This window comes from Oncorhynchus kisutch, linkage group LG11 (genome assembly GCF_002021735.2).
Source record: "Oncorhynchus kisutch isolate 150728-3 linkage group LG11, Okis_V2, whole genome shotgun sequence".
Classification (NCBI taxonomy): domain Eukaryota; kingdom Metazoa; phylum Chordata; class Actinopteri; order Salmoniformes; family Salmonidae; genus Oncorhynchus; species Oncorhynchus kisutch.
In genome coordinates, this window is record NC_034184.2 from 18,103,433 (window position 1) to 18,127,583 (window position 24,151).

At 42.5% G+C, this 24,151-nt stretch overlaps 1 protein-coding gene across 1 annotated transcript; it reads left to right on the top strand.

Moving 5' to 3' along the window:
• The first annotated feature begins 620 nt into the window (after window positions 1-620).
• LOC109899923 (alpha-N-acetylgalactosaminide alpha-2,6-sialyltransferase 2) lies at window positions 621-22,110 on the top strand. Its single transcript, XM_020495556.2, has 10 exons — window positions 621-749; window positions 7,299-7,727; window positions 9,902-10,172; window positions 11,832-11,997; window positions 13,673-13,847; window positions 14,225-14,363; window positions 14,539-14,642; window positions 14,855-14,938; window positions 16,339-16,438; window positions 17,703-22,110. Exons 2-10 carry the CDS (start codon window positions 7,567-7,569, stop codon window positions 17,871-17,873), a joined length of 1,371 nt encoding a protein of 456 aa, XP_020351145.1. The 5' UTR covers window positions 621-749; window positions 7,299-7,566; the 3' UTR covers window positions 17,874-22,110.
• Window positions 22,111-24,151: the final 2,041 nt, after the last annotated feature.

Genomic DNA, 24,151 nt, shown 5'->3' on the forward strand with positions numbered 1-24,151 from the left:
CTTTCCTTCCAGAGAGGAAGCCATACCTAGAGGATTAGACTAGGACAGCCTATTAACTGATCTCTGCTCACACAGAGACTGAGAGCTCTCACTTTCCTTTAAGGTCCCTGCTGACTGGTATTGTGAAAGAAGATGGGGGAGGGGAGAGGACACATACATTTTGGGTCTGGAGGGCTAAAGGGTGACTACTGATAACCTCTCTCTGTGTTGAAATGAGGAGACCTGAAGTCTCCAGTGTTCTCCCCTTTGACAAGGAGAGAACACTCATCCGAGGGCCCGAGGGACGATCTGCATGTTGCTGTATGCCCCTTGACACTTTTCTTTTGTTTGTGTGTGTATAGATGTCATGTGTGCGTGCGTTTTTTAATCTATGCCAGGGGCTCAGCCATCTTGACTTTCACTGTAAGCTAGGCTTTGAGTCAAGCCTCAACACGTTGTGATCATAGCAAGGCTCTTCCGCTACTGAGGTCTTCTCATGTCTGACTTTTTATTGCAGCCTGTGACTGTGGTAGAAGCGCCCCCCCCCCCCCCCCCCTTTCTCCCTTCCTCCCTGACACAGAGGGAGGGTTTGACCAATTACCAGCAGCTGTTGCTCATTTCACAATAGTCCCGCCCATGCTGTGCCAGGCTCGAGTGTAGCCTGTGCTACAGTTTACTTAGTTAAAGAAGACTTCTGGGCGTAGAGGATTTTCTACTGTCACTACTGTACTGCTTAGTACAAGACTGCCACTAAAGAAGACTAGTCACAGGTGAGGGGATATGGGGACATCTTGAAATACTTTTCTATGTTTAGTATTCTGTTGAGACAGGAAGAGAGATTTCTCAGAGTAGCGACTTGCTGTTTCTGTGAGGATGGTGTAGTCATGACTTGTTACTGAGCATAATGTATTCAACCTTGACAAAGACCATTAATGTTTGATGTGCTTTTTTTCTCCCCCACTTTTGGGATAATCAAAAATACTTTTAGGAAATAAATCAAAGGGGGTGAGGTATTTTATTATCATTATTAAACTCAATTGAACAAAAATCTTGATGTTGCTACCAACTATCAAATCAATATTCAAGACCTTTTTAAAGGGAAGTGTTTGTCTCTATTCTCCAGTAAATGTCAGTTTTTACAGAGATGTTGAACAGGGCTAATAATGAGGACCTAGGTGTTCCTTCCATTCCCTAGCCATCAATCTTCCGTGTTTTTTTGAAGATAAAGTCAGGAAAAGTACATCAGTGCCATCTGTGTTACAGCAGTTTGATACATTTGCACGGATATATTCATTTGGTATGTTTTAATGATGGAGCATAACTAAGAGACTTAAGTAGCCTAGTTGGTTAAAGATAAAATGTTTTCCACCCTGTGCCATGTTTTCCACTCTGTACTGTCTTTACCCTGTCATTGTAGTCAGCGTGAGGTGTGGGAGTATGGTCACATGGACATCAAATCAAATGTTATTTGTCATTTGCGCCGAATACAACAGGTGTGGTTACCGTGAAATACTTACTTTACAAGCCATTAACCAACAATACAGTTCAACAAATGGAGTTAAGAAAATAGTTAGTAAATAAACTAAAGAATAAAATAAAAAAATGCCAATGCCTTGTCTCTACCAGAGTAACTGAGTTTCAGATCGTTCCTTATGGTTTGTCACAGGGAAGGGGAACATGAGAAGGAAAAACATTGGACGCGCCCCAAGTAACACTCTACTGCACTACCTTTGACCAGGGCCCTTAGAGTAGTGATGTAATTCTGGTTTCATGTTGTTGCCATGACCCTCTTGTTCTTTTCTGGTTGGGGATTGAGCAGGGTTGTCAGAAATTGTATATTTGGCAGTGACTCTGCCCAGTGGTGTAAAAATACTTTAAACTACTACTTTAAACCTCTTAAGGATCCGCCCCTTTTTGTCAATTTTTCCCTAAAATAACATACCCAAATCTAACTACCTGTAGCTCAGGCATTGAAGCACGGATGTGCATATTTTTGATACCATTTGAAAGGAAACACTTTGAAGTTTGTGGAAATGTGAAAGTAATGTAGGAGAATATAACTACACACAAAGTGGAAGATTTTTTTTTTTACACACTATTTACAATTACAGTATTTAGAACACCCTCTACACAAGATTGTGCTGCTGGTTCCAAGTCTATTTCTGCTGTGAAGCACTTTTCATCCTCTACTTGTAGGCTGGCTGGGTATTCACACCTCCTAGATGCCCGGGCTGGGGTTTGTTGTGGAGCTAGAGAGAGCAGCAGTCAGACTAAGTGGGGATGGAGGACTTGAATGTTGTCTCTTTGAAGTCAGTCTTTACCACTATTGAAGATTTTATTTTAATCAGTAAGAACTCATTTTTATTACTTATTTTATTGAACCTTTTATTTTAGCAATACATCAAATAAACAACACATCTATAAACATGTATTGGTAAGATGGCGCCGGAGAGGACGGCAGACTTTTACGTGCCCCCAGCCGATAGTTTTTTTTGTTTATTTGCTTTTAACTTATTTTTAAAATGATTTTGTACATAATGTTGCCACTACCGTCTCTTATGACCGTAAGAACTTCTAGACATCAGGACTGTGATTACTCACCACGGACTAGCAGAATCCTCTTTTTCCTTTCACGACTCTGACGAACCCGAGGCAAAGGATACACTGCTTCCTCAGGATCAGGCCACGATCTGCGTGAAGAGGAGGCGGAGAAATACGGGGCGAAGGTCTGGCTGCCTTCTGAGAATTCGTATGCGTTCAAATAATCCCCCACTTCCTTTCATTCTGCTGGCAAAGGTGCAATCTTTGGACAATAAAATTGGCGAGTTAGGCGGAAGATTAAACTACCAACGGGACATTAAAAACTGTAACATCTTATGCTTCACGGAGTCGTGGCTGAACGACAACAAAGTCAACATACATCTGTCTGGTTATTTGATGTACCAGCAGGATAGAACAGCGGCATCTGGTAAGACTAGGGTCGGTGGTCTATGTATTTTTGTAAACAACAGTTGGTGCACGATATCTAAGGAAGTCTCAAGCTATTGCTCGCCTGAGGTAGAGTATCTCATGATAAGCTGTAGACCACACTACCTACCGAGAGTCTTTATCTGTATTCTTTGTAGCTGTTTACATATCACCACAGTTAGAGGCTGGCACTAAGACAGCATTGAATGAGCTGTATTCCGCCATAAGCAAACAAGAAAACACTCACCCGGAGACTTTAATGCAGGGAAACTTAAATCTGTTTTACCAAATTTTTATTAGCATGTTAAATGTGCAACCAAAGGGAAAATATCTCTGGACCACCTATACTCCACACACACAGAGACTCATATAAAGCTCTCCCTCACCCTCCGTTTGGCAAATCTGACCATAATTATATCCAACTGATTCCTGCTTACAGGCAAAAATTAAAGCAGGAAGCATCAGTGACTAGATCAATAAAAAAGTGGTCAGAGGAAGCAGATGCTAAGCTACAGGACTGTTTTTCTAGCACAGACTGGAATATGTTCTGGGATTCCTCCGATGGCGTTGAGGAGTACACATTAGTCAATGGCTTCATCAGTAAGTGCATCGATGACGGCGCCCCCACAGTGACTGTACGTACATACCCCAACCAGAAGCCATGGATTACAGGCAGCATCCACACTGAGCTAAAGGCTAGAGCTGGCGCTTTCAAGGAGCGGGACTCTAACCCGCAAGCTTATAAGAAATCCCGCTACGCCCTCTGACGAATCATCAAACAGGCAAAGCATCAATACAGGGCTAAGATCAAATCGTACTACACCGGCTCTGACGCTCGTCAGATGTGGCAGGGCTTGAAAACCATTACAGACTACAAAGGGAAACACAGCCAAGAGCTGCCCAGTGACACGAGCCTACCAGACGAGCTAAACTACTTCTGTGCTCGCTTCAAGGCAAATAACACTGAAACATTCATGAGAGAACCAGCTGTTCCGGACAACTGTGTGATTATGCTCTCCACAGCAGATGTGAGTAAGACCTTTTAAACAGGTCAACATTCACAAGGCCGCAGGGTCAGACGGATTACCAGGATGTGTACTGCGAGCGTGCACTGACCAACTGGCAAGTGTCTTCACTGACATTTTCAACCTCTCCCTGTCCGAGTCTGTAATACCAAACATGTTTTAAGCCGACTACCATAGTTCCTGTGCCCAAGAACACTAAGGTAACCTGCCTAAATGACTACCGACCCGTAGCACTCACGCCTGTAGCCATGAAGTGCCTTTAAAGGCTGGTCATGGCTCACATCAACACCATCATCCCAGAAACCCTAGATCCACTCCAATTTGCATACCGCCTCAACAGATCCACAGTTGATGCAATCTCCATTGCACTCCACACTGCCCTTTCCCACCTGGACAAAAGTAACACCTATGTGTGTATGCTATTCATTGACCTCAGCGTCCAACACCATAGTGCCCTCAAAGCTCATCACTAACCTAAGGTCCCTGGGACTTAAACAACTCCCTCTGCAACTGGATCCTGGACTTCCTGATGGGCAGCCCCCAGGTGGTAAGGATGGGTAACAACACATCCGCCACACTGATCCTCAACACAGGGGCCCCTCGGGTGCGTGCTTAGTCCCCTCCTGTACTCCCTGTTCACTCATGACTGCACTGCCAGGCACGACTCCAACACCATCATTACATTTACAGATGACAACACAGTGGTAGGCCTAATCACCAACAATGACGAGACAGCCTATAGGGAGGAGGTCAGAGACCTGGCCGTGTGGTGCCAGGGCAACAACCTCTCCCTCAACATGATCAACACAAAGGAGATGATTGTGGACTACAGGAAAAGGAGGACCAAGCACGCCTCCATTCTCATCGACAGGGCTGTAGTGGAGCAGGTTGAGAGCTTCAAGTTCCTTGGTGTCCACATCACCAACAAACTAACATGGTCCAAGCACACCAAGACAGTTGTGAAGAGGGAACGACAAAACCTCTTCCCCCTCAGGAGACTGAAAAGATTTGGCATGGGTCCTCAGATCCTCAAAAGGTTCACCAGCTGCACCATCGAGAGCATTCTGACTGGTTGAATCACTGCCTGGTATGGCAACTGCTCGGCCTCCGTCCGCAAGGTACTACAGAGGGTAGTGCGAACGGCCCAGTACATCACTGGGGCCAATCTTCCTGCCATCCAAGACCTCTATACCAGGCGGTGTCAGAGGAAGGCACAAAAAACTCCAGCCACCCCAGTCATAGACTGTTATCTCTGCTACCGCACAGCAAGTGGTACCGGAGCGCCAAATCTAGGTCCAAGAGTCTTTTAGTCAGCTTCTACCCCCAAGCCATAAGACTCCTGAACATCTAGTCAAATGGCTACCCAGTCTATTTGCAGTACCCCCTCTTTACACCACTGCTACTCTCTGTTGTCATCTATGCATAGTCACTTTAATAACTCTACCTACATGTCCATACTACCTCAAATAACCGGTGCCCCCGCACATTGGCTCTGTATCGGTACCCCCCTGTATATAGTCTCTCTATTGTTATTTCACTGGTGGTCTTTAATTGCTTGTTACTTTTATCTGTATTTTTTTTAACTGCATTGTTGGTTAGGGGCTCGTACAGTGCCTTGCGAAAGTATTCGGCCCCCTTGAACTTTGCGACCTTTTGCCACATTTCAGGCTTCAAACATAAAGATATAAAACTGTATTTTTTTGTGAAGAATCAACAACAAGTGGGACACAATCATGAAGTGGAACGACATTTATTGGATACTTTTTTAACAAATCAAAAACTGAAGAATTGGGCGTGCAAAATTATTCAGCCCCTTTACTTTCAGTGCAGCAAACTCTCTCCAGAAGTTCAGTGAGGATCTCTGAATGATCCAATGTTGACCTAAATGACTAATGATGATAAATACAATCCACCTGTGTGTAATCAAGTCTACGTATAAATGCACCTGCACTGTGATAGTCTCAGAGGTCCGTTAAAAACGCAGAGAGCATCATGAAGAACAAGGAACACACCAGGCAGGTCCGAGATACTGTTGTGAAGAAGTTTAAAGCCGGATTTGGATACAAAAAGATTTCCCAAGCTTTAAACATCCCAAGGAGCACTGTGCAAGCGATAATATTGAAATGGAAGGAGTATCAGAAAACTGCTATTCACAAATGCTCTCCATCCAACCTCACTGAGCTGTTTTGCAAGGAGGAATGGGAAAAAATGTCTCTCAATGTGCAAAACTGATAGAGACATACCCCAAGCGACTTACAGCTGTAATCGCAGCAAAAGGTGGCGCTACAAAGTATTAACTTAAGGTGGGCTGAATAATTTTGCACGCCCAATTTTTCAGTTTTTGATATGTTAAAAAAGTTTGAAATATCCAATAAATGTCGTTCCACTTCATGATTGTGTCCCACTTGTTGTTGATTCTTCACAAAAAAATACAGTTTTATATCTTTATATTTGAAGCCTGAAATGTGGCAAAAGGTCGCAAAGTTCAAGGGGGCCGAATACTTTCGCAAGGCACTGTAAGTAAGCATTTCACTGTATTCAGCACATGTGACTAATAACATTTTATTTTATATTATATGGAGAACACTGTGGTGAAGTGTGTGTGTGTACCAATTATATATATTTTTTAAATTAAGTATATTTTAGCTATTACATTTACTTTTGGTACTTAAGTATATTTAAAAACAAATAATTTTTGACTTTTACTCAAGTAGTATTTTACTGGGTGAATTTTACCTCTACTTGGGCCATTTTCTATTAAGGTATCTTAACTTTTACTCAAGTATCACAATTGTGTACTTTTCCCACCACTGACTCTACCCGCACTGTGTTTGAAACAGTTGTGGTCAGATGAGGGCTTAGCCTATTCAGTTCCTGTACCATGATGCATCAGGGGCCATAGCAATAAACGGGCCAAGGTAAATACCGGATCCAGCCTGTCCCTATAATCAGAGGGATATGAAAGAGAAGGGTGACCCTGTATTATATGGACAGATGGCTATTTAAAAGGGGTTATTGGGAGCAACTCTGGTGAGTTTCTTTCTCTCTGTTTCTCTCTCTCAAGTGAAATCAGCATTACACTCACAAAAGTTCAAAAGGAAAAGAGACATTTCAAATGTCACATTATGGCTACTATATACAGTGTTGTAATGACGTACAAAAGGGAAAATAAATCTACATAAATATGGGTTGTATTTACAATGGTGTTTGTTCTTCACTGGTTTCTCTCTCTGTCCGTCTCTCTCTCTGTCTGTATCTCCCCTGTTCCTCTGTGTCCGTTTCTCCCCTGTTGCTCTCCTGTCTCTGTCCTTTTCTCTTTCTCTTCAGACTGTCGTGGGGTGAGAGGGGCCCCGGAGCAGAGACCCTCTGGACTAATTTACAGTCAAATCCACCCCTGGCCCTCATCTCTTTTCCTGTTGCTCCCCTGAAAAACCTAAACATCCTCCTCAGAAGGACATCAGCGACTCCCCTCCACCCCTCTACTTCCCCATCCTCCTCCCCCTCTGCCTAGTTCTCATGTTCCTCCTCTGGGGAGGTTGGAGAGCAGTGGGCACACACGTGGCCAGCTGCCCAGGCTCGGGCCACGGTGACAGACATGGGGCTCAAGAGGAGGCTGGGGCTGTGCTTCCTGGGTGTCATCTCCTTGCTGGTCATCTACATCCTGTGTTTGAGACTGGAGATCACCATCCCCTCGCACATGGTCAACCTGAACCTGTCACACTTCCCTGGTCTTGGGTACACACAGGAACCAAACAGGTAAACAAACAACAATGCACCATTGACCCAGCTGAATATACTATGTGCTCTGACAATTTTTCTCCCTGTTTCCTGAAATTCATCCTAGTCATTTCCCTTGGTTTGCCTAATGAGCAGCCATACAGAGGGAAATGGCTGAGATCATGGAGAATAAACTGCTCCATGGTTTTCTCTAACCACTACGTTCTTCCTGCAAGTCGTATCATTGTGGTTTTCACAATGGAGCCACACAGCAGCACAAGCTAGACAAAATGGATGAAGAGAATGAAGAAAAAAACATTCTGGTGTTCTTTCACAGGCAGTCGTCTCTCTGAGTCTTGACATGTGAAATGTTAGCCTGGTAGTAATGGGTGAGCGATAGACCCGTTTTAAAAGCATGGGGGTGCAGATAAGATGCATTACGAGAGCGACTCTCTCTGTGTGTCTCTGTTTCTCTCTGAGAGGTCTATTTCAGAGACTAAATGACACGTTTGAGTGGTTTGAGCTTTAACAGGTCTGTCATTTTAAGCTGCCGCCTGTCTGCTTAACGTAGCCCTTGGGTTTGACTTAGCAACAGTGGGCAGTGCTTTTATATAAATGCCTGAGTCTCCAAACAACCCTGCTGTGCTTATCCTTCTTAGTTCCAAACTGTGGCTCTCCCAATGCAGGAGTCGATGTGTAGCTTGCTGTAATAAGAAAGGCCAGTAAATGACACATACATTTGCATGTAAATTTTTTTGTCACCTTTTGATCTCAGGTTCACCATCATGTGATTGGGTTTATTACATTGTTTTTTTATTAATATAAATCTAATTTGAATTGTCACATGCTTCGTAGACAAGTGGTGTAGACTAACAGTGAAATGCTTACTTATGGGCCATTCCCAACAATGCAGAGGGGAAGAATGCAAAATATAACAAAACCTAGTAACACGAGAAATACATATTCAATGAGTAACAATAACTTGGCTATATATAAGGGGTACCAGTAGCGAGACGACATGCAGGAGTACGAGGTAATTGAGGTAGATACAGTATGTATACAAATGCAGGTGTAAAGTGACTAGGCAACAGGATAGATAATAAACAGTAGCGGCAATGTGTGTGTGTATGTTGGAGTGTCAGTGGCCAAAAGTATTTGGACACCCCTATAAATTAGTGGATACTTTTGGCTATGTAGTGTGTGTGGGTAGAGCTCAGTGTATGTGCATAGTCAAAAATAATTGATGCAGAAAGGGTCAATGCAGATAGTCTGGGTAGCTATTTGCTTAACTATTTTAGTAGTCTTATGGCTTGGGGGCCTTTTGGTTCCAGACTTAGTGCTCCGGCACCGTTTGCCATGCGGTAGAAGAGAGAACAGTTTATGACTTGGGTGGCTGGAGTCTTTGACAGTTTTTAGGGCCTTCCACAGACAAGGCCTGGTATAGAGGCCCGGAATGGCAAGGAGTTCAGCCACAATGGTGTACTGGGCCACACACATTACCCTCTGTAGCGCCTTGCGGTCAAATGCAGAGCAGTTGCCACACTAAGCTGTGACGCAGCCAGTCAAGACGCTTTCAATTGTGCAGCTGTATAACTTTTTGAGTATCTGAGGGCCCATGACACATCTTTTTAGCCTCCTGAGGGGGAAGAGACGTTGTCGTGCCTTCTTCACAACTGTGTTGATGTGTGTGGAACATGATAATTCCTTAGCGATGTGGACACCGAGGAACTTGAAGCTCTCGACCCATTCCCCTTCAGACGTGTCAATGTGAAAGGGGGTGTGTTCGGCCCTCCATTTCCTGTTGTCCACGATAGGCACCTTTGTCGTGCTGACGTTGATTGAGAGGTTGTTGTCCTGGCACCACACTGCCAGGTCTATGACCTCCTCCCTATAGGCTGTCTCATCGTCGTTGATGATCAGGGCCAGCACCGTCGTGTTTTCGCCAAACTTGATGATGGTGTTGGAAAAAAAGTAAAGCTGGCTTTCTACAGCAAAAATAAATGTTACAAACTGATTCAATATATGGTTTCCATTATTAGTAGCAGGATATGGTTAACTTGGAGTAAGCCAATGATACCTTCTATGATCACACACAGCGTTAATGACCACAACAATTGCACATTGTTACACTGACCAGTAGAGTTGTCCTATCTATCCACTATCCCTTTCTGCTCCAGGTTTGACCATTGCCGTGTTGTTTTGTCTTACACTAGGTCACATGACTCTGAAGACCTTCTTGACGGCAACACACCATCAGATGGTTTGGACAGCCTACACATTGGTTCAACACCAACAACACATTTAAGGTTAAAGGTACAGTCCACATCCCCTGTTGGAGTCAGACCCTCAATGAAACCTGGAGCCAGGGTCAGGACTATCAAGGGTCAAAATATTAAAGGTGCTCTCCTCTCCAATTCAACCAAACCAACAGAGCCACCCTTCATTGGAGACAGTTACTACAGCGAAGTCGCCCCACCTCAAACCGTGAGTTGAAGTTCCCCTTTCTGAGCTGTTCCTGTTCTTTCATTTGATCTGCTTGGTGTGATTGTGGCCTACTTTAGAGACCTTAGAAGGGGTTGGAGGAAGTGCCCGGAGGAAGTGCTGAGGGTTGCACTTTCAGTCATATGGGTGGCTATGCATGGGGTCAAAATAATGCCCCACACTGCTGTAATTAGGAAAATGGATACTCAGTCAGATTACATGGTTGATACTCGAGGAAACAAACAGATTATACAACTCAAAACGTCATTCATACAGCCATTTGATACGCTTTGGGCCTCTCCATGTTACACTGTGTGGAAATAGGCCAGTTGTATTGTCACGTCTTTATATACTACAATCTGCGTGGTACAATTATACCACTAGTTCACTGTTCATCAGCCTTGAAGCTGATGTTAATGGAATGATTTCATGTTCGACAAGGACGTTAGGTATACGTGCGTGGGCGGGCGTGTGTGTGAGTGGATTCATTTCCAGTAAATAACGGGTGGTGTTCTTTTTTTGCCCACGTACCATGACAGGATATGAAGTCATATTACACATTCTCCCAGACTGTTTTCTTTGCTCTAACAGCTATGTGTCAACTCCATAGAACAGTGTTGTAGCGTCATCCCATAAGCTACCAAGAAAAAGACAGACAAAATAAAGTTGTTACTCAATACTTTCTTATAACATTGGACATTTCATATGAACCATTGCTGAGGTTTAAAAGCAAAACAGTCACTTCAGTTCCAGGATGTCTGCTTCCATTGATTACTGTTATTTGTCTTGTTAATGTGGACATAAAATGATGGTTGCAAAAGAGAGGAACTACTGGTGTTCTCTATATGGTGTTTTCTCTAAGAGTGTTTGTTTATGGTGTCTGGCATAAGACCGATCCACCCGTACGGACAGACAGCGGACGATAAAGGAATGCAATATGGTTCAGTTCCATCGCCAACACTCCGCTGCCCATGCATATCGTACTTGACTCCAAAGACTCCATAACGCATGTCATAAGTTACTTGACAAAATAAATGATGCGATTAACTGAATTAAAATGAGTTATTACTGCCATTTTAATTAGATAATTGTAGTGCAATGTTTTTTTAATTGAGAACTATCAGAGGGTTTGGGGATGATACAGTGAGGTTGCATCCCAAAATATCACTCTATTCCCTACATAGTGCACTACTTTTGACTAGAGCCATATGTATATAGCAAATAGGGTGCCATTTCTTCATAAACTCTATGTCTCTCCCCAATAATTATAATTCTCCACATCCCTCTAGTCATTATGCAGCTCTTCCACTGTAGAACGTTAAATTACAAGATACAGTTAATTACTTCCATTGAGAGTCGTACAATTTATGCTGTTGCAAAGTCTGTCAACTGGAACAAATATTGCTGGCGCTGTTATGTAATGATAACCATGAATTTGAGTTGTGGCTGTGTTTTGGTGTTGTGTCCCTTACTATAAAACTAAAACACAAGAAGTGTATGGTCTCACAGTAGGAATGCAGATTTAGGTTCAGTTTAGCCTTTTAGATGTTAATGCATCAGATTACATAGACGGGTTTAAAGATGGTCTGAGATGAACTCCTAATGGATTCAACAGGAACTTTCAGAGTCTTCAATAAGAAGACTGTTTTTTTCCCCCTGCAGGACTGTCCAAATAGTATTCGTAGCAGGGTTCCCCAGACAGACTTTGGGGTGAGGTATCTGGGCAGGATCCCTGTCCTCCAGTGGGCCAAGCATGCCACTCCAGAACAGTACCAGCGCCTCCAAGTGTACCCAGGGGCTCACGGCTGGGGAAACCTTGACATTGACAGTAAGTGCTTTCAATACATTGTTGACATGTGACCGTTGTTTCAATGCATTACTTCACACCAATGCTTGGACAAGTCATGTTAATATTAATAGTTACAGCAACGACTACAAATAATATAGTTACACAACATTGGCTACAGTAAGACAGACAGTCAGACAGTTGGCGTTAATGTGGGTGACTAACACACAACGTGGCCATTGTCTAACTGCAGTGCCCTTTGCTCCATGGCCTACACAATAAAGATTGTACATGGGTTCAGAGATAGGACATTACAACCCTTTATGGTCAGTCAATAGGACATCTGTACCTCTTTACAGATACACTACCGTTCAAAAGTTTGGGTTCACTTAGAAATGTCCTTGTTTCTGAAAGGAAAAAAATGTTTTTGTCCATTTAAAGTGACATCAAATTTATCAGAAATACAGTGTAGACGTTGTTAATGTTGTAAATGACTACTGTAGCTGGAAACGGCAGATTTTTTTATGGAACATATACATAGGCGTACAGAGGCCCATTATCAGCAACCATCACATTGTGTTAGCTAATCCAAGTTTATCATTTTAAAGGCTAATTGATCATTAGAAAACCCTTTTGCAATTATGTTAGCACAGCTGAAAACTGTTGTGCTAATTAAAGAAGCAATAAACATGGCCTTCTTTAGACTAGTTGAGTATCTGGAACATCAGCATTTGTGGGTTCGATTACAGGCTCAAAATGGTCAGAAACATTCTTCTGAAACTCGTCAGTCTATTCTTGTTCTGAGAAATGAAGGCTATTCCATGCGAGAAATTGCCAAGAAACTGAAGATGTCGTGCAAAGCTGTGTACTACTCACTTCACAGAACAGTGCAAACTGGCTCTAACCAGAATAGAAAGAGGAGCGGGAGGCCCCTGTGCACAACTGAGCAAGTACATTAGTGTCTAGTTTGAGAAACAGACACCTCACAAGTCCTCAACTGGCAGCTTCATTAAATAGTACCCACAAAACACCAATCTCAACATCAACAATGAAGAGGCGACTCCGGGATGCTGGCCTTATAGGCAGAGTTCTTCTGTCCAGTGTCTGTGTTCTTTTGCCCATCTTCGTCTTTTCTTTTAATTGGCCAGTCTGAGAGATGGATTTTTCTTTGCAACTCTGCCCCTAGAAGGCCAGCATTCCAGAGTCGCCTCCTCACTGTTGATGTAGAGACTGGTGTTTTGTGGGTACTATTTAATGAAGCTGCCAGTTGAGGACTTGTGAGGTGTCTGTTTCTGTTTCTTGTGAGGCGTCTGTACATACAAATCTCTTAGCTCAGATCTAGAAGAGTAAATGATGGAATTGTTCCACTGTGTTCACCCCATAGGCTGTACAAATAAAGATTTACCCACACCTTGCCTCAGGGCCCATCTGGTGTTTCGCAGCTATTGGGACAACAAGACACGTTCAGTTGAGTGTGTAAGAATCACCCATTGGGTGATTTGCATTAGGTAAAGATCTTTGGCAGAGATCCATAGATTGGCTCCCTTTATGAATATATTTTTTATCACTTTGGAATGCATTTATTGATGTGAGCAAGGCTTTTTATTTGGGACTGTGTGGGGAATAAACCTGCCAATAATTCTAAAATGATTCTCAGAGGTCTTTGTAAAAGATTAAAATGAAAATTAAATGTTTTTTTATTTTGTTGTGCAAACAGCTCTGGTGTCGACCCTGTCTGTTCTCAACACATCGGCCAACTGGCACATGTTTGATGACTGGGATCGTCGTAGCAACGGCTCGCAGTGTGTCTGCTGTGCTGTCGTGGGCAACGGAGGGATTCTGAAGGATTCTAAGAAGGGCCGGGAGATTGACCAACATGACTATGTTTTCAGGTGAGAGACGCCTTTTTCGACCTTGTTTAGTCTTGACTTCCTCAATAGCCTATGAACGAGGTTAGACCATCTTAGGTTTTTAAAACTTTTCATTCTACAGGTTCCTTGTAATGAGCATTACCACATTAATGTGACAGTTGGCATTTTGTCAATCAGGATGGTCCATTCAAGGGCTCCTCAAGAGTCTGTAGATTACAATGAGGCATGTATCTGGTTGCTGTGGTTACCAAAGGGTCTAAGTGGTCATTTATTTTCCAACGGTCATTGACAGTGTTCATGTTCATTCATGCTACTGTTCTAATTGGTCATTGACAATTTTCCTGTGTTCTAATTGGTCATTGACAGTGTTCTGTTCCGTACCTCTGTTGTGATTCCAGGACCAACGGAGCTGTGATTAAGGGCTTTGAGCAGGATGTGGGCTCTAGAACATCCCTCTACACGTTCTCCACCAACACCCTCCGTAACTCCATGAAGAGCTACGCCGGAGCAGGCTACAGAGGACCCCCGCTCTCTGAGGTGAGACCTTACATGATGTTGATGGTTCACGATCAAATTGACGCACTGGGAATAAACATTGTTTGTGGAATAAAATGTATTAATTAACTTATTAATCCCATCCATTATTTTCATTCATTCAAAAACAAAACTCTTTATAGTCTGATTGTATTCACCCCCCCCCCCCCCCTCCCAGGAGACTAGGTATGTCTTCCTGCCAGACCATGACAGAGATTACCTGCTGATGAAAGCAGCCGCCACACACACTCCAGTAGAGAGAGGACCAGAGAAGAGCAAAACGTAAGATGTGGCATGGGTTCGCATCCATGGAGACAGTTTTGATTTCCTTCCCCACACAGCATCCATGTGGACTGCCACTGTAATTGAACACCCTCAATGTCCCCCAACTATTCCTTCTTTATTTACAAATGTGTCTTGTATACCGTTAGCTATATTGATATTTCTTTGTGCAGCTTGTGAATAGAGGCCTTTATTTTTTTTTTCTACCTCAGGCCACCCACATACTTTGGAAAAAATGTGAGTGTAGAAAAGTTCAAGATGTACCATCCAGATTTCATACGTTACATCAGAAACAGGTGAGTAAAAGAGGGGATCTCTTTGCAAGAGACATCTCAGTGCAAGAGACATCACTACAGTCCCTTGTTCAAATCCAGACTGTATCACATCCGGCCGTGATTGGGAGTCCCATAGGGTGGTGCACAATTGGCCCAGCGTCATCTGGGTTTGGCCGTCATTGTAAATAAGAATTTGTTCTTAACTGACTTGCCTACTTAAATAATAATCTTTAGGATAGTTGTTGTGACTCATCAGAATCACACCAGAGCTCTGATTACACACACCTGGACATATAATCTCCTTTTGAAATGTGAAACTCAAGTGTTTTGGGTGGCTAGACCAAGCACTCTTCTCACAATGGCTAAATAGGGTCATCTGATGAGGAGGTGGTTCAAAATATATATGAAACTAACTCACCATGCGTGTCGTGTGCCAGTGCCATGTAATTAAAATTATATCTAAATGAATGAACTGTATCAGGCTTCCATCAGGATATAGTGTGACTCTGTTTCGGTGGATACTGAAAAGGACAAGTGTTGTATATCGTTAGCTCTCCTCACAACAAGGAAAAGGTGGTAGCTCAGAGTGTTCTGTCCAACACCTTTTCTCCAACAAGGGCATTTTAGGATAGAATAGGATCAAATCAAATCAAATTTATTTATATAGCCCTTCGTACATCAGCTGATATCTCAAAGTGCTATACAGAAACCCAGCCTAAAACCCCAAACAGCAAGCAATGCAGGTGTAGAAGCACGGTGGCTGGGAAAAACTCCCTAGAATGACCAAAACCTGGGAAGAAACCTAGAGAGGAACCAGGCTATGAGGGGTGGCCAGTCCTCTTCTGGCTGTGCCGGGTGGAGATTATAACAGAACATGGCCCAGATGTTCAAATGTTCATAATTGACCAGCATGGTCAAATAATAATAATCACAGGCAGAACAGTTGAAACTGGAGCAGCAGCATGGCCAGGTGGACTGGGGACAGTAAGGAGTCATCATGTCAGGTAGTCCTGAGGCGTGGTCCTAGGGCTCAGGTCCTCCGAGAGAGAGAAAGAAAGAGAGAAAGAGAGAATTAGAGAGAGCATACTTAAATTCACACAGGACACCAGATAGGACAGGAGAAGTACTCCAGATATAACAAACTGACCCTAGCCCCCCGACACATAAACTACTGCAGCATAAATACTGGAGGCTGAGTCAGGAGATCAGGAGACACTGTGGCCCCATCCGATGACACCCCCGGACAGGGCCAAACAGGAAGGATATAACCCCACCCACTTTGCCAAAGCACAGCCCCCACACCACTAGATCAACTTTATTGTACCTGAGAATATTTTCTCTGACACTATTTTAATATTTAATTTGAAGTAAATATGTGCACCTGCAGTGTGGTTGTTAAATGGTTTTTATGTTCTGTGTAGATTCCTCCGAGGCCATGCCATGCAGACCAAATACAAGAACATATACCGTCCATCAACAGGTGCTGTGATGCTGCTGGCTGCAATGCACACCTGCGACCAGGTACAGTATGAGCTACCACAGCCACTAAACAGTAATTACAACTCTTCATATTTGAACAAGACAAGACCGTTTAAAAGCACAAGGTAAACTGTAACTGCAACACGTTGAATTAGTTAATTACGACCATGTACAGTAAAAGGGCTTCCGACTGGGGCAGCGGTCTAAGGCACTGCATCTCAGGGCTAGAGGAGTCACTACAGACCCTGGTCTGATTCCAGGCTGTATCAGAACCGGCCGTGATTGGGAGTCCCATAGGGAGGCGCATAATTGTTCCAGCGTCATCCGGGTTAGGGTTTGGCGGGTAGTTGGCCGTCATTGTAAATAATAATTTTTATTAACTGACTTACCTAGTTAAATAAAAAATCTTAAAGCACAAGGTAAACCGTAACGTTGTATTAGTTAGTTACGACCATGTACAGTAAAAGCTGTAGTGTACAGTAAAATATGTAGTGTACAGTAAAATATGTAGTGTACAGTAAAATATGTAGTTTACAGTAAAAGCTGTAGTGTACAGTAAAATATGTAGTGTACAGTAAAAGCTGTAGTGTACAGTAAAATATGTAGTTTACAGTAAAAGCTGTAGTGTACAGTAAAATATGTAGTTTACAGTAAAAGCTGTAGTGTACAGTAAAATATGTAGTGTACAGTAAAATATGTAGTTTACAGTAAAAGCTGTAGTGTACAGTAAAATATGTAGTTTACAGTAAAATATGTAGTGTACAGTAAAATATGTAGTGTACAGTAAAATATGTAGTTTACAGTAAAAGCTGTAGTGTACAGTAAAATATGTAGTGTACAGTAAAATATGTAGTTTACAGTAAAATATGTAGTGTACAGTAAAATATGTAGTGTACAGTAAAAGCTGAGTAAACTCTGATTGCCAGTCACGGTGAAAGAAAGTTAAACTCCCTTTACTGTCAATGGATTTTTCTGTAAAAGATGGGTAAACTGTTTGGCAAAATAAAAAGGTGGATAAACTGCATTTTTACCCTCCACTACACCGTTGATTACGACTCCCTGGACATGACTGCACTTGCCTTACGGATTGACATTAGTTACTCTGGCCCTGATAGCCTTCGATTAGACATGCAGCATGCCGCTCAGATCCCTAATGAAAGCAAAGGTCCATAAGGTAATCATTGTGCTTGAGTTGTGAAACACTTGACAACAAGACGGTGACTGCACCAACTAACCCATCCCCCCCTTTTCTTCTCTCTCTCTGTCTCTCTCTCTCGCTCTCTGTCTGTGTGCATGTTGAAAACAGGTGAGCGCATATGGCTTCATGACTCCAGACTATAAAAACTACTCTGACCACTACTATGACAGCAGATATCACCCTGTGGGTTTCTTCATCAACCATGACCTGAAGATGGAGATGACACTGTGGCAGCAGCTCCACCAGGCAGGACTCATCACGCTCTACATGCACCAGTGATCTCAGGAACTAATTCACCCCAGGTCACTATGGCAACGACCACATTAATGACATACATCTATGGTAATGACTCCGTCTCCACCACTGGCTCCCAAGGTTTGCCAACCCCCAGTAAACTAACTTACTGTTAGTTGCAACTACAAGATTTATAGAAAAATTACTCCACTTCTGACTTCGTCATTGCCTGCCATGTTGGAGGTTTGCCAATACTTCTGAGAAAATGGTCTCCATGGAGATGGGCTTAGCCTATCCTCTTGAGAAGTCTCTAAAAGGGTGGAGGCAGGTTGCCAGTCATAGACTGTTGCTGACACTTGCTGAGTTACCAGGAAAACTGACAGATTCTTTTCATTCTGGGAAAATATTGTTTTAGACTGTGCAGCTGAAGATTTTATCAATGGCCCTGATTTTGGACATATTTGACCAAATAATATTTATTAGCCTTTTTATTTTTTTATTGTTTAATATTACCCCCTTTTCTCCCCAATTCCGTGGTATCCAATTGTTAGTAGTTTCTATCTTGTCTCATCGCTACAACTCCCATACGGGCTCGGGAGAGACGAAGGTCGAAAGCCATGCGTCCTCCAAAACACAACCCAACCAAGCCGCACTGCGTCTTAAAACAGCGCTCATCCTACCCGGGAGCCAGCCGCACCCGGAGGAAACACCGTGCACCTCGAGGCCTGGTTAGCGTGCACTACACCCAGCCCGCCACAGGAGTAGAGACAAGGAAATCCCTACCGTCCAAACTCTCCCTAACCCAGACGACGCTAGGCGTCGCCCCACGGACCTCCCGGTCGTGGCCAGCTGCGACAGAGCCTGGGTGCGAACCCAGAGTCTCTGGTGGAACAGCGCTAGACCACTGCGCCACCCGCGAGGCCCCTTTTATTAGCCTTTTTATACTATTTTAAGACCTTTTTTAGTATTTTTTTAACCATTTCAGACAATCAGCTTTTGTGGGTCTTAGTCAGACATATGTTTCAAAGATCATACCCCTAAGATAATCTAACCTCCCCTGTTATTGGTAATGGTGAGAGGTTAGATCATACCCCCAAGACATGCTAACCTCCCCTGTTATTGGTAATGGTGAGAGGTTAGATCATACCCCCAAGACATGCTAACCTCCCCTGTTATTGGTAATGGTGAGAGGTTAGATCATACCCCCAAGACATGCTAACCTCCCCTGTTATTGGTAATGGTGAGAGGTTAGATCATACCCCCAAGACATGCTAACCTCCCCTGTTATTGGTAATGGTGAGAGGTTAGCATGTATGATCTGTGACCCTCCCTCTACCTTTCTCACTCATCATTATTCACTATTCATGCAGGATTATTTATAATCATGGTAGCATCCACATGAATGTTGAAGTGTTTAGAAACATATGCTATTCTTATTTATAATAAAAGTGACTCTATTGGGCACAAAATAATCTGAAACACTACCAAACTAACTGCAAATGCATCCAACAAGTTTGTAGAGTCACAAGCTTGATGTCGTCATGGGAACAAATATTAAGCTTTTACCACTTTATTTATAAGAATCTTTAGGGTTGTCAATCATTTTGACCACTACCTTTTTGAGAGATGAAAACTATTACTTGTTAAACAAAATCTGAGCAATTGTAAATATAAAATAGAATTCCCCCATTTTTTTGCATTCATTATAGATCCGTATTTTAATTATTTATTTTACACAGTTGTTATTGCTCATCTTTTTTTAAGGGTGTCAGTAATTTCGGACCCCACTGTATGTTGACAAGAGATAGGGCTGTTGCTGCTGGGCGGGCCACCTACTTAAAATACCCTCTACCCTCCCTCACTGCCCTAAATTCTTTCGCACAGCACTGCCCGACAGTAGTCATGGTCTATTCTGATAAGTAGCCAGATTATTTTTTACATGATATTACTATGTTTCTGTGTGGAGTCAGTGTAGTAGTGGGTCAACAGACAACTCAAGTGTTTGACCAAAGCAAAGTTAAGGGGAGAAGATAACAGTCAGAAAGTTTATTTTTTATTAAATATGTTTTTAAAATGTATTTTACTTTCATACATGTTTCCTTATTAATATGAGAGAGCAATGCTACATAGACAAGAACTGTATTCTTTTTCAAACTCCCACCAGTGTGTTCCTTAATGTGAATCTCAATCTTTTGTCTGCAAAATAAGTTGTTGTTGGGGTAACTGGGGAAACTATTTGAAATGAAGGAAGATGTTTCCACAACAACTCCAAAAGGACACTTTGTCAGTGGCCTTTCTCTTCGGGCACTCGCTCCCACAACATGAATGGATGTTTCCAAGGATCTCCTGGAGAATTGGAGTATGTGTGGCCGGACTAGACAATAGAGCACCTGGACTCTTCTCAAAGCTAGCTCAGGGCTGGATTCGTTAGGCACCAACCAGAAGAAAATTGACTGAAAAAAGGAAGGACTACTTAAACTCCTCCAATAAGAAACATTTCTTTTAGTTTTCCATTGCAAAGCATTTTGCTATGCTGTACCCTAATGAGCATGACCCAGAATGAATAGTGACAATAGTCACAGAAGTATCATTGTTTCTGCTGAATATTGATGCCTGATGAATGAGGTCATTCAGGACCTGAGAAGAACATTAGATGAATCTGGTCACTGTGACCATAGAGATTGATCTCTGACTGAGACTTTGCATGGTCACCTCCACATGGGAAGTGGACATGTATGTGGCAAATGGTAACACCTACCAAGGCTCACTCAAAATGTGCACAAAATATATGTGGAGCAGGGTAAAGAAACCAAAGACCCTACAACAGAATCAATGAATTAGCTTATTTTACATTTTTGTTGTATGTCTTTTTAGAATAACAATCCTTTAACAATGACATTAAATGGTTCCGGCTTTCCTCTACGGAAGACTCACATCAGACATGAGTTTTTAATGTGTACAGAAGATGTGGTAAACTTTTTTGTTGTTGATGGAGTTCATTAACAGGGGGGAATTGGGTTGAGGGAGTTCCTCCATAATGCAATTTTTAGCGTGGATGTGTTTAATATAATAGAAATCTCTAAAGAAATTGAGAATTAAAGTTTATGTCTTGTATTTCTATTTTGATAGAATGTCATGTTAGTAATCTGTTAATAGGTTGTGAGGAAAAGCAGATTAGGAACACACACCACCATCAAGCAGTTTTGTATTAAGGCTTTAACAGCCTGTACAGTGCCCTCAGAAAGTATCCACACCCCTTGACTTTTTTTCCACATGTTGTGTTACAAAGGAGGATTAAAATAGATTTAGTCAACAATCTACACAAAATACTTTGATGTGGAAGAAACATTTGAACATTTGTTTAAAAAATATATACAAAATAATGCACTAATGTATCTTGATTGGATAAGTATTCAACCCCCTGAGTCTGTTAGAATCACCTTTGGCAGTGATTACCCATGTGAGTCTACAAAAGTCTCTAAGAGACATACAAAAGTCTCTAAGAGCTTTCCTCACCTGGATTGTGCAATATTTGCCCATTTATTATTTTCTAAATTCTTCAAGCTCTGTCAAATTGATTGTTTATCATTGCTGACAACCATTTTCAGGTCTTTCCATAGATTTTCAAGCCAATTTAAGTCAAAACTGTAACTCGGCCACTCAGGAACATTCACTGTCTTCTTGGTAAGCAACCAGTGTAGATTTGGCCTTGTGTTTTAGGTTATTTTCCTGCTGAAAGGTGATTTCATATCCCAGTGTCTGATGGAAAGCAGACTGAACCAGATTTTCCTCTAGGATTTTGCCTGTGCTTAGCTACATTCCGTTTATTTTTTTATCCTGAAAAACTCCCCAGTCCTTAACGATTACAAGCATACACATAATTTCATGCAGCCACCACTATGCTTGAAAATATGGAGCGTGGTACTCAGTAATGTATTGGATTTGTCCCAAACATAACAGTATGTGTTCAGGACAAAAGTTTTGCAGTATTACTTTAGTGCTTTGTTGCAAACAGGATGTATGTTTTGGAATAGTTTTTATTCTGTACAGACTTCCTTCTTTTCACTCTGTCAGTTAAGTTAATAATGTGGATTAACTACAATGTTGTTGATCTATCCTCAGTTTTCTCCTATCACAGCCATTAAACTCATGGTGAAATATTTGAGCAGATTCCTTCCTCTATGTCAGCTGAGTGTGGAAGGACACCTGTATCTTTTGAAGTGACTGGGTGAATTGATACACCATCCAAAGTGTAGTTAATATATTCACCCTGCTCAAAGGATTATTCAATGTCTGCTTTATTTTTTATTTGTACCCATTTACCAATAGGTGCCATTACCAATTGGTGCCCTTTGTTGGAAAACCTCCCTGGTCTTTGTGGTTTAATCTGTGTTTGAAATTCACTGCTTCACTGAGGGACCTTCAAATTATCTGTGTGTGGGGTACAGAGATGAGGTCGTCATTCAAAAATCCTGTTAAACATCATCTTATTATATGACTTGTTAAGCAAAATGTTACTCCTGAACATATTTAGGCTTGCCATAATAATGGGTGTAATACTGATCAACCCAAGACATTTCAGCTTTTCATTTTTAATGAATTGTTAAAAATGATGAAAAACATAATTCCACTTTTTTCACCTTTATTTAACCAGGTAGGCTAGTTGAGAACAAGTTCTCATTTGCAACTGCGACCTGGCAGGTGCAAAGCAAAGCAGTGGCAAAGCAGTATACAACAACACAGAGTTACACATGGAATAAACAAACATACAATCAATAATACAGTAGAAACAGTCTATATACAGCATGCGCAAATGAGGTAGGATAAGAGAGGTGAGGCAATGAATAGGCCATGGTGGCACAGTAATTACAATATAGCAATTAAACAGGGGACGAGTATGAAGCGAGGGCCAGCCAAAGAGAGCATACAGGTCGCAGTGGTGGGTAGTATATGGGGCTTTGGTGACAAAACGGATGGCACTGTGATAGACTACATCCAGTTTGCTGAGTAGAGTGTTGGAGGCTATTTTGTAAATGACATCGCTGAAGTCGAAGATCGGTAGGATGGTCAGTTTTACAAGGGTATGTCTGGCAGCTTGAGTGAAGGATGCTTTGTTGCGAAATAGGAAGCCGATTCTAGATTTGATTTTGGATTGGAGATGTTTAATGTGAGGAGTTTACAGTCTAACCAGACCCCTCGGTATTTGTAGGTCAGAACCGTCCAGAGTAGTGATGCTGGACGCAGCGATCGGTTGAAGAGCATGCATTTAGTTTTACTTGCATTTAAGAGCAGTTGGAGGCCACGGAAGGAGAGTTGTATGGCACTGAAGCTCAGTATCCAAAGAAGGGCCAGAAGTATACAGAATGGTGTCGTCTGCGTAGAGGTGGATCAAAGAATCACCAGCAGCAAGAGCGATGTCATTGATGTATACAGAGAAGAGAGTCGGCCCAAAAATGTAACCCTGTGGCACCCCCATAGAGTCTGCCAGAGGTCCGGACAACAGGCCCTCCCATTTGACACACTTAACTCTATCAGAGAAGTATTTGGTGAACCAGGCGATGCAATCATTTGAGAAACCAAGGCTGTTGAGTCTGCCAATAAGAATGTTGTGATTGACAGAGTCAAAAGTCTTGGCCAGGTCGATGAATACGGCTGCACAGTATTGTCTCTTATCGATGGTGGTTATGATATCGTTTAGGACCTTGAGCGTGGCTGAGGTGCACCCATGACCGACTCTGAAACCAGATTGTGTAGCAGAGCAGGTATGGTGGGATTCGAAATAGTCGGTAATCTGTTTGTTAACTTGGCTTTCAAAGACCTTAGAAAGGCAGGGTAGGATAGATATAGGTCTGTAGCAGTTTGGGTTAAAGAGTGTCTCCCCTTTGAAGAGGGGGATGACTGCAGCAGCTTTCCAATCGTTGGGGATCGCAGACGATATGAAAGACATGTTGAACAGGCTAATAATAGGGGTTGCAGCAATTTCGGCAGATAATTTTACAAAGAGAGGGTCCAGATTGTCTAGCCCGGCTGATTTGTAGGGGTCCAGATTTTGCAGCTCTTTCAGAACATCAACTATCTGGATTTGGGTGAAGGAGAAATGGGGAGGCTTGGGCGAGTTGCTGTGGGGGGTGGAGGGCTGTTGATCGGGGTAGGGGTAGCCAGGTGGAAAGCATGTCCAGCCGTAGAAAAATGCTTTTTGAAACTCTCAATTATAGTGGATTTATCAGTGGTGACAGTGTTTCCTAATCTCAGTGCAGTGGGCAGCTGGGAGGAGGTGTTCTTATTCTCCATGGACTTTACAGTGTCCCAGAACTTTTTGAGTT

Excerpts from the sequence above, each read along its gene's own strand:
- LOC109899923 (XM_020495556.2), top strand. The coding sequence starts at position 7,567 with ATGGGGCTCAAGAGGAGGCTGGGGCTGTGCTTCCTGGGTGTCATCTCC. Across the intron at positions 14,364-14,538 it reads GAGGACCCCCGCTCTCTGAG|GAGACTAGGTATGTCTTCCT; the intron begins GTGAGACCTTAC and ends CCCCCCTCCCAG. Across the intron at positions 16,439-17,702 it reads CAATGCACACCTGCGACCAG|GTGAGCGCATATGGCTTCAT; the intron begins GTACAGTATGAG and ends TGTTGAAAACAG.